Below are 11,563 nucleotides of genomic sequence, written 5' to 3' on the forward strand. Positions count from 1 at the left end.
CCCTCCCTCCCTCCCTCTCTCTCTCTCTCTCTCTCTCTCTCTTTTTCTCTCTTGACAGTGTCTTGCTGTGTGCAGGCTGGAGTGCATTGGCATGATCTCAGCTCACTGCAACCTCCACCTCCCGGGTTTGAGTGATTCTCCTGCCTCGGCTTCCCAAGTAGCTGGGATTACAAGCATGCATTACCACACCCAGATAATTTTTGTATTTTTAGTACAGACAGGGTTTCACCATATCGGCCAGGCTGGTCTCGAACTCCTGACCTCGGGTGATGTGCCTGCCTTGGCCTTCCAAAATGCTGGGATCACAGGCGTGAGCCACCTCGCCCAGAGAAAATACGCAATTTTCAAACAGTAGTGGGCCTGAAGTGATGGAGTTAGGTCAGCAAGCAAATTAATTAGGTTTTGAAGACTTCAAAGTTTTTGTTTTGTTTTGTTTTGTTTTGTTTTTGAGCAGAGTCTTGCTCTGTTGCCCAGGCTGGAGTGCAGTGGTGCTATCTTGGCTCACTGCAACCTCCGTCTCCCCCTGGGTTCAAGCAATTCTCCTGCCTCAGCCTCTGAGTAGCTGGGACTACAGGCGCACGCTGCCATGCCAGGATAATTCTTTTGCATTTTAGTAGAGGAAACAAGGGTTTTACCTTGTTTCCCTTGTTTCCCAGGCTGGTCTCAAATGCCTGAGCTCAGGCAATCTGCCCAAGTTGGCCCCCCAAAGTGCTAGGATTACAGGCGTGAGCCACTGCTCCCAGCCCAAGGACTTCAAAGTTTTAATCACTGCACAGCTAATTTATTGGGTGTGCAGAGAAAAATTTCAGTATCTCACTCCCTATGATCCAGAAAAGAAAAATGATAATATTTCTTTCTATTGCACCAAAATCATCTGGTGCAACTGGAAAATTCAATTTCCAGACCCCAACCTGGCCTCCCAAATGAGAATCTTTGGGTACATGACCCAAGAATCCAATGTTTAAACTAGGTCTCAAGGTGTTTCTTAGGGACTTTTAAGAACTGCTGTGTTAGGAGAATAAATAATGTCAAGATGATATAAAACTATAATGCTTTAAAAACTTTAAAACACAAAAGCTTGAAAACAAAAAAGATATTTGCTATCATTTATTTTAGCTGGTATCACATTCCTTTAAGTATATTTCCTATTGATATTTTATACACACATTCACACACATACAACACATACACATATACACATATGCCTATAATTTTTTTTCCTTTAAGGTGATATAGTAAAGAGTCACCTTAAGTTTTAAATGCCTCAATAATTCTCCATTCTTAGCATCTGTTCACTGAGACTCTGCAGACTGTCTGACATCACAGGATTTTACAAATTATTTTTTAAAATTATTTGTTTCCAATCCTTTTTCTTGATAAAGAAATTGATACCACACTATACAATGTAAACCAGTGATTAACAGCAAGGACTCTGGAAAGACAGGCTCGGGTTTGATTTCTGGTGTTTATGAATTCCGGCATTTACCTGCACTATGCTGGGCTTGGACTTGCTCAGCCTAAGTTTCTTCCCTGTAAAATGGGGCTACGTGAGGACAAACTACATGAGGCTGCATTTAGCAAGTATCTCAAACAATAAAAATCAAGAGAAACAAGAAGCTAAAATTTAACACAAAACAACAATAACAAATTATCCAATAAAGATAAGACTGAAGAAGGGATGTCTAGAGCAAAATACAGTAAAATAAATGACAAGGAAAGTGACAAATGAAAGATAAGGTATAGAGAAATGAAAAATATTTCTAGCAAGTTCGGGACAGTGAGAAAGAAAACAGGCTTTGTATCTGAGGAATACAAGTCCCTTTAATGATCAGAACCAGAGAAGCAGTGAAATGCACAGCAGTCATATCTCACTCCACCCTTGAACCAAATGGTGACTTCTTGAGGCCACCTGCTTTGTGGGCTCCAGTCTAACTGGCACCAAGGAGCCATAAAATGCCACACACCGGACACCATAACTCCCACCCTGTAGCTCAGCAAGGGATAGCCAATCACTAACCAATGTCATCTCTGTAAACCAGTGACAATTCCTGTGGAATGACTTTGTATCAGCCCACTCCTTGCCCCCCTTTCCCTTTAAAAACCTTCTTATAACTATGGCTGAAACTCTCCAAGGCAACCTGGAAGTGTGTCCTAGGCAGTTAGGCTTACCTTTGCCCAAAAAGCTCTCTACATTAATCTTGCCTCAGTTTCATTTTTTAGGCCACCATATCTGGTCTAAGTCGGCAGGCTTCAGAGTGATGCTCACACCAGCACCCAGCGTTTTCTCTCAGACTCAGCGTTATCTCTCAGACTCAGTGTTTTCTCTCAGACCCAGCTCTTGATACCAGCAACACATTGGGTCCCCAGCTCCAGAGGATCTTGCAGTGCAAAGGGCAAGACTTCCTGAATCCGGACCGCCCTATGAGTTTCACCTGGGCTGCTCTTTCCACTGCGCACTTTCTGGAATGGAGGCTCTATCTTTGCCTTGCAGGCAAGTGATTCAGGCATCAGTGATTAAAAAGGAAAACTACCTTTTCCACCTTGGGGCAGGTAGGTCAAGGTACTGGCAGTTTGGCACTGGTGACATCACTTTACATAGCATGCTTTTAAAACTGCAGCTGTTTTCTACTATTTATAATTTGGACTTTAAAATATTTGTGACCAATTCCTATTAGTTTTATACCAAAAGGTGCATGAAAGTGAGTTATCTCACCCCCAAATTAAGAGATTTGAGAATTTTTTTTAGAGAGTGTTCCTTAAACTCCCCAGAAAAACTCTTTAAATGCCTAAACTGCCTGTAGACCTTTCTCAGTCCCTTGGAGATGTAAATCTTACCATGTCTTGGAAATGTTAACATGCGTTGTATTAGCTAAGCAGCATTCCAGCTGAGAATAGGTCTGACACATAGTTAACGTTCTTGGGACATACCACATTTATTTCCTCAGTGGATATCTTTTGCTCAGGAAAGAAACATTTATCAGAAATTAATTTGAATTCTTTGTCTCGGATACTCATTTATAATCCTATCTACTGGAGGAAACCAAAATATTCCTCTCCTAAGTACTGGGGATTGGGAGCTGAAGAAGGTTAACATTCAGGGAGACACTGCTCCTTCCCCTGGCTTGCCTGATGATAGAACAGCAATTTAGAAAGACAAAGGTTTTCCTGCCTGCCATTCCCACCTAAAGATAGGCTCCATTATAAGACTTGCTCATGGGTTCAGAGACAGCAGTGCCAGGGAATCTAGGTGCAGTCTTTATTCATCCCATAGGTTTACCTTCCCACATTTTCCTCCCCACAGGCAGCTTTTTTTTTTTTTTTCCTGTCTTTCCCACTGTCTCTTTAAATCCTCAGTCTGGACCTTGTATATAGATGGTCAGCTGAGAAGCTGAGATCTTAGAGAACATGGCTAGACAGGACAGATGGGGCTTGTACCCCATTTGCAGCTAGCAAAACCTTCCTTCCTTTGAAGTTTTTCTGGTGGCTCTGGGTCTTGTGAGGACTGTGTTGCACCTCTTTGGAGATACCTGTCGAGTCCCTGGTTAAATCACAACCTTGGTTAAGGCATGTTGGTTTTGGTGAGTCACTTGGAAATGTTATCTTTGGTTTAAAAGAGGAAAAAATTAAAAAGTGCAAAAGCAGGGATATTGGCTGATTCATCCTGGCTAAAATCTGATAAGAGACTGAAAAGATTTAGGAGCCCTATAGTCAAAAGGTAACTTAATGAATAACTGATATTTGGGATATATATGTATACACATACACACACATACACATACATGCATATTTTCTGAGTCGTCTGTTCTCTCTATAAGAGTTTCTCAGTTGATTAAATCTCTTTCTTCTTAAACCCCTGCTAACCATATATACTCCCTTGGTCTGCTTCCCTTTTGAGGACAAGATTTTTGTCAAAGATAATGTAAAATTCATTGGTCTTTACAAAAGCTAAATTCTATCTCTGCTTTGAAATGTAAATTTGCTACCTTGTTCTCTAAAATTTTGTGAGGGCTTTAGGCATGTGAGACAGAAAAACTTTAACTTGTTCCATTTACAAAAGCACAATTTGAATCCAAATGTCCTTTTGAACTAGTGAATTTTACCTGACTCATGGCTAAAATTTTAAAATCAAAGCTATGAAATCTCTATTTCTGACTATGTTTGTATGTATACGTGTACACGTCTGAGTTTGTATACTGTCTACATGGTACCAAACTGACTTATAAGTAAATCAGTTCTCATAAATTTAGTAAATAAGTCCAAATGCTTTTCAAGTTCATGTGACTTTAGTAATCTTTGGTAAATGAGGCTAGTTTTAAAATTGTTGGTAAAATAAAACAAATATTTTCAGAATTTAATTTAGACATTTTTGCCTGGGTCTACTAGTCAAATAGGTTTAGGCTATTTCTGCTAGGTGTTTAAGGTCATAAAACTGTTGCTTCTGTGATATTGTTGATACTTGTTTGATTCTGGGGTACAGACAAGTGGCCACGGAAAGGCCTGGGGACACGTGGATGTCTGCAGCACCTAGGCCAAGAGCTGTGGGGCGGAGCTACACTACATGTCTTCCCTGGCTCACTTGTGCCTCCTGAAAATGCTGGGAGGGGCTGGTTCTCCAGGCATTGCCTTCATAACTCTGTCCTTTTTTCTGGGCTCTGTATCAAGGTACACAATTAAAATTGCTTATTTCTCAAGACTTTTCACAAATATTTGGGATACTAAGAGTTAACACTGAAATTAATATATGTAATTAAATCTAGTAGATAAAAGACAAGCAACTTGTATCCAAAGAACACAAGAAAAGTAAAATGCATTTTTGGTTTTAAAAAAGTTATAGGCCAGGTGTGGTGGCTCATGCCTGTAGTCACAGCATTCTGGGAGGCTGAGGCGGGCGGATCACCTGAGGTCAGGAGTTCGAGACCGGCCTGGCTGACATGTGAAATCCCATCTCTACTAAAAATACAAAAATTAGCCAGGCATGGCGGCAGGCGCCTGTGATCTCAGCTACTTGAGAGGCGGAGGCAAGATAATCGCTTGAACTCAGGAGGCAAAGGTTGCAGTGAGCCGAGATCGTGCCTCTGTACTCCAGTCTGGGCGACAGAGAGGACTCTCTCAAAAAAAATAAAAATAAATACAATAAATAAATAAAATTAAAAGGTTATAAAAAAGACAAAAATACGGTTTTTGTTGGCCGGGCACGGTGACTCATGCCTGTAATCCCAGCACTTTGAGAGGCCGAAGTGGATGGATCACACCAGAGTCAGGAGTTTGAGACCAGCCTGGCCAAGATGGTGAAACCCCGTCTTTACTGAAAATACAACACTTAGCTGGGCATGGTGGCTCATGCCTATAATCTCAGCTACTGTGGAGGCTGGGGCAGAAGAATCACTTGAACCCAGGAGGTGGAAGTTGCGGGTTGCGGTGAGCCGAGATCATGCATTCCAGGCTGGGCAACAAGGGCAAAAAACTCTCTCTCTCTCTCTCTCTCTCTCTCTCTCTCTCTGTGTATATATATATATATATACACACACATACATACACACACACACGTGTGTGTGTGTGTGTGTGTGTGTGGTTTTTGTTAAAGGAACAACAATTTTGCATGGCCTAAAGGTTATTTAAAAGTTGTTTTAAATCAATGAAATACAAAAATGATAGATAAAACTAAATGGGTACAGGAAGTTAGAAAAAAATGAAAAATATTGTAAAAGGTTATAAAACATTTATAGAAACTTATCTGTGCGGTTAAAGCTGAATGAGGTTGGATGGATTTGTTTATAAGGTTTTATTAAAATTAGGTTTATTATTAAAAATACATTATACAAATGTAAAACCTTGGTTTTCTCTTGTGAAACAAGCATTTTCAATAAAGTAATTGATAAAAAATAGTGAAGTTTTATTACCTCTTGATAACGCTGCAGTAAGAAAAAAAAAGAGGAGAAAGGAAGACACCATTCACCATGTTTCTTTATTAGGCTGAAAACTGAGCCTGCCCCTCTTTTTTTTTTTTTTATTTTTTTTTTTATTTTTTTTTTTTTGAGACAGGCTCAGCTCTGTTGCCCAGGCTGGAGTGCATGGTGGGCTATCTTGGCTCACTGCAAGGCCTCTGCCCTCCTGGGTTCTAAGGGCAATTCTCCTGCTGCCGTTTCCTGAGTAGCTGGGATTCACAGGTGCCTGCAGCGCATGCCCAGCTAATTTTTGTATTTTTAGTAGAGACGGGGTTTCTCCGTGCTGGTCAGGCTGGTCTCCAACTCCCAACTTCAGGCAATACACCCACCTCGGCCTCCCAAAGTGCTGGGATTACAGGCATGATCTACTGTGCCCGGCCAAGTCTCTTCTTAATCAAAGAGTAAATATTTTTGCTTTTTGAAATCTTTGAAAAAAATCACTTTGACTAAATGAATATTATTTTACTGTGATCCCATTTTGAAATCAAGTGTTTCAAGCCTTTGACATTTGACAAACTTCCTAAAATGAAACTTCAAATTCTAATTGAGTCTTTTTCACATTGAACTAACTTTTGGAGATTAGGGCTCCTGGAAATCCAAACAGGGACCCTGGAACTCCAAGAGAGGCATATTACACATATTTGGTATGTGAAAATCATACTAGACGCATTGTTACATAAGAGATGGTGTGGTGTTTAACTTTCTGTTTTGTTTGTTTTGTTTGGTTGGTTTTTTTGGAGACAGAGTCTTACTCCAGGCTGGAGTGCAGTGGCACAATCTTGGCTCACTGCAACCTTTGCCTCCCAGGTTCAAGCAATTTTTGTATTTTAGTAGAGATGGGGTTTCACCATGTTGGCCAGACTGGTCTCAAACTCCTGACCTCAGGTGATCCACCTGCCTCAGGCTCCCAAAGTGCTGGAAATACAGGTGTGAGCCACCGCGCCCAGCCAAGAGATGGCGTTTAACTTTCTTCAGGTTATTTTTATATGACTATGCTACTAATATGCATTCTATAATTGTGAAAGATACCGAAAAATTTGATGTGTCTTGACATAAACAGTAAATTGCTTTATTCTGATGCTCTCTTTTCCTAAAAGTTCTTTGTAAATGCCAAAGCATTGTATCTTCAAGTAACCTTATGGAGAAGATCACAACAAGCACTGCGAATACAAGTTTCTGATAATTTTGGAGACCATGCCATTGAACAAGACAAAAAAAAAAAATCCAGTAATATAATTTAAAACCTGATGAGTTCATAAAGATTGCTAACCCAACTTCAAGCAGAATAAAAGTTAAGTACATGGCACTGAAGTGACAGAGCACTGAAATAATTTTTGTGACTTCTTTTTGTTTGAAACACAGTAGGTTCTTTTCATGTTTTGTTTTTTAGCATCAAGAAAACTTTTCTTTCTGAGCTATTTATAGCTTATAGCAATTGGGTAAAGTATACTATTGTGGGCAAACTAGACATTTATCTTTCATTCTACCTGATTTCTCCAAAATTCAGAAACTATTTGTATTTTCATTTTATGGCAATATACTTACTTGCATAAGTTCAATAGGATCTGTTTTCTTTTGTAACAGGACACACTGAAAGCACTGGTTATTTTACCAAGGCTTCGACTGGAATGATAGATTTTCAGATATGACCAGACTGGTTTGAAGGGCTGAAGTTGACTTTATAGCCAGTGGACTTGGCAAATGGCTGGCCTGGTTCCTTGTCAACAATAGTTCCCATACAAGGTTGCTGACTTTGCAGTAAGTAAAAGCATGTCACTTTCTGCAAGGCCCAGTAATCTCAAGATATTCTGAGATCTCGAGAAGAAAGAAATTCACCCAACTGATACAGGTATTACCAGCACAGTTAGGTGGTGAATCCTTAACTTGGCTTCCTAGCCACAAGAGGCGTTTAAAAGTCTAATCTGAGATTCCTTATCAAAAAGTTCCAGCAAAGCCAACTAAAATGAGTCATTATGGCCACTCTTCTTGCTGCATCTTATGCAAATAATCATGCCAAGTATAATAAGTGTAAAACTTATTTTACAAATAAACTGATTCTACTATGATTTATCTTTGGTAAAACTGGAGGAACCGGAGACAGAAAAATTATTTTTCAATACCCTACCTGTTATTCAGTTCTAGCACAGACTATTGTTTTTGTGATATTATTATTTGCCTACAATTTGGACTGAATCCTGAATTATCTCCTGGCTACAAGTCTCTAAAGAAGAAGCAGGATTTAATGTTCTGCCTGACATTTTTAGTTGTTCCCTAATGGAATTCAGGTTTGTTTGATCTGGCATATAAATTATCTTTCTGACTATAATCCAATCCTGTGTGCATTATGCTTTCACCGTTCAGATTATTAATGCTATATATCTCTTGTGGTTTTATTTCTTCTGAGAAAACTAAAACGGCATTCCAAAGACTAGAGATGATTCAACAAGCAACAGCAGCTAATAAATTACTGACGCGACTGAGGTTTCATTCTTGCCACTCTGTAATGCCATCCTAATTTGGCTTTTGGGTTCTCTTAAAATTCTTCACTAAAACATCTTTTCTTTCCTCCCTAACATGTGACAGGGCTATCTGAGAACGACCCTTCCCAGTGACAAGGGACCCCTTGACACTCAGCCTTTAATCATCAATGCTTTCAAGAAGAAATATTTTATATCAAAAGGGGGAAATGAAGAAATAAATACACTTTTTATCTACAGAATGTGAGCCCCTTTTAATTATCAGGCCCAGGGAGGCATTGAAATGCAGCGGTGGTCATGTCCCACACCTCACTTGAGCTAAATAATTACCTCTTAAAGCCAATTGCTACTTGAGCTCTAACACTGAGTGAATTTTATGCCAAGTAGCTATAAAATGCCATACACTGGACACCATAACTCATTTGCCACAGTTCAGGAGTGTACAGTCAATCACCAATCAGCATTATTTCTGTAAACTAGTGAGAATCCTTGTCAAACAACTTTGTGTCAGCCACACCTTCTTCCTTTTTGCCCTAACAAACCTTCTTGTAACTACGGCTGAATGGAGCATTCCCCAAGGAAAACGAAGTGTGTACCAGGCTACAGTCCTCAACCTTGGCCCAAATAAACTATCTACATTAATTTTGAGTCAGTTTCTTTCTTTAGGTTGACAATGGTGAAAAACAGAAAGCCCCTTGCAATCCACAGATGGGACTGGATCACTGACTGGGCCTTCACTGCTGTGTTGACAGTTGTGGTATCTCCCCACCCCCTGAACTATCAGAAGCTGAGTCACAGTCTCCACATCTCCAGCTTTAAATTTAGGTGACCTTATTTCGCTAAAAACGAAAGTCTTTTAGATCTTTCACTTGGTTTTTCTGGCCGTTTCATCTTTTACAAGGAAGAAGACACAAAGAGAACAACTACTAGAGGTCTAAAGGTGAGGAATGGTGGATTTCACTGTGAATTGGTGTCGTCAGGATCAAGGAGGACAAGGGTGAACATGGTCCCACCCAACTTATCTCAAAAATGTCAGGAACAAAAGCAACAAAACAACATTCATAGACATTCATAGAGTGAGCAAAAATTCAAATAAAAAATTCTGATTCTCTCTTTTTTTTTTTTTTGAGACAGAGTCTTGCTCTGTTGCCCAGGCTGGAGTGTGATGGCGTGATCTCAGCTCACTGCAACCTCTGCCTCCCGTGTTCAAGCGATTCTCCTGCCTCAATCTCTTGAGTAGCTCGGGTTACAGGCACCTGCCACCACGCCTGGCTAATTTTTGTATTTTTAATAGAGACAGGGTTTCACTGCATTGGCCAGGCTGGTCTTGAACTCCTGACCTCAGGTGACCTGCCCACCTCAGCCTCCCAAAGTGCTGGGATTACATTTGCGAGCCACTGCACCCAGTCACAAAATTCTAATTCTGTAATTTCAAATAATTCTGATAGGAAAGGAAGTCAGAAGAGTAGGAGGGAAGAGAAGAGGAGAGGAAGGGATAGTTGGAGAGAGGGAGGGGATAGAAAATGTCAGGGATCCAAAGGTCTTACATAGACATGCATGGAGTACAGATTTTCAAACGATATGCAGAAACATGGGGAAAAGCACAATCTCTTAAGTATAAGAGAATCACAAAACCATTACCGAAGCTTCAGCAGAGGTGAAAAAAAAATAATCTGAGGTTTGCGAAAAACTCTTAAAGACAGGAAGTCTCTGCCAGTTCAGCTGAGCTCCACTGGACCTTCTATTCTCATCTGGCTCTCATTCTCCTCTTCCCTTCCCAAACACCACAGGGCTACAGGGACATGCTGGCTCTGCACGCAGACACATCTGTGTCTAAGCCTGGGACACTAAGAAGGTTACTTTATTTCTCTGAGCTCTGGTATCCATATCAACAAACCTGGTGAAACACAATTTTAACACCAGAGGCTGCACCACAGGCCACTGAAGGGCAGGAAATCAGGTGTCCAGCCTTGGGCTACATGCACCTATCTGCACCATGGCACTGAGAAAGTCTGCATACAAACTTGAGTCCCCAGTCTTCACATTTCTTCTAGAAATATACAGATGGAGCACGCTTCCAAACTCAGCTAGTGGAATTAACACCTAACATTCACTGGAACAGTTTTGTCTTTTTTAGTCTCATTTATTAGTAAGGATAAAATACTAGATATTAGTAAAATATACTTGTGAAACAAATATAAATAGGGATAATGAGCATTTTCTTTTCTTGGTAATCAGAAGGCATTTATGGGTTTGATAATCTTATAATTAATTATAAAATCTTCATTTTATTCTGGGTACTATGACTTAACTACTCTAGAATATTGTGTCCAAAATATGACTTTAAGATGTGTTTCATAAACACCAACAAGATCAATAAAATTAACTTATCACATGGTATATTCCCAGATCATATCAGGAGTACCGAAGAACAACTAAAAATTACTAGCAAGCAGACAAGTTCAATGACTGATACTCTTCTCTGCCACAAGGCATAAGCTATAGTTCACTGATAGCAATATTGACTGTTTACACTTAATTATAACATCCATTCAGTCATTCATGAATCTCAACAAGATTTCCTGAGTTTCAGCCACAGGCAGAGGTCTGCGGATGCACCAGAACACCCGCAGGCAGAAGGGCTCATGGCCCTGGTCATTAGGAGCCTACAGGCTTCCTGTTCCCCAGTGAATAAAACACCATCACCCAAAATGACTCTTTTTGGGATCAAGTGTGGAAGCACAGCCCGTCATTCCAGTGCATGCTAATAAGCTGTTTTACCTGAAGGAATTAGTATTCCTAAATAGAATTATTTAGAGAAGTTCCAGGACAGGTTGAATGCATATATCTTTAGAAACTATTTTTTTTACATGATACAAAATCATATGTGTATTTAATCCATTACCTTACTATTGCTTCTTTTATTAACTTTGAAAAATCCCAGAAATTTTTTCTTCTCTTTATCTGTCTCATCATTGCCAAGTGATGATTTCCTAAAGGTTTCTGGAAAAAAAAAGCACTAAGTTATTTTTCAGAATCTGAAACAAGAGATTAAATACTTCACTTTAAAAATCTTTTTTTTTTTTTTTTTTTGGGGATTTTTTTTAAAATTCAAAAATTTTATTGATTTTTTTTAGCCAA

General features: G+C 39.7%; 1 protein-coding gene across 7 annotated transcripts in view; it reads right to left on the reverse strand.

Annotated features, from left to right (window-relative positions):
* The window catches only part of COBL (cordon-bleu WH2 repeat protein), a 294,288-nt gene that overhangs the window by 161,721 nt on the left and 121,004 nt on the right, over nt 1-11,563 (reverse strand). For all 7 annotated transcript variants that reach the window (XM_017868611.1, XM_017868606.1, XM_017868609.1 and 4 more), the window contains one exon: nt 11,328-11,425. In XM_017868611.1, the coding sequence (XP_017724100.1) occupies nt 11,328-11,425 (98 nt within the window). The remainder of the gene's footprint in view (nt 1-11,327; nt 11,426-11,563) is intronic.

The sequence above is a fragment of the Rhinopithecus bieti genome, unplaced genomic scaffold (assembly GCF_001698545.2).
Source record: "Rhinopithecus bieti isolate Rb0 unplaced genomic scaffold, ASM169854v2 scaffold_3527, whole genome shotgun sequence".
NCBI lineage: Eukaryota > Metazoa > Chordata > Mammalia > Primates > Cercopithecidae > Rhinopithecus > Rhinopithecus bieti.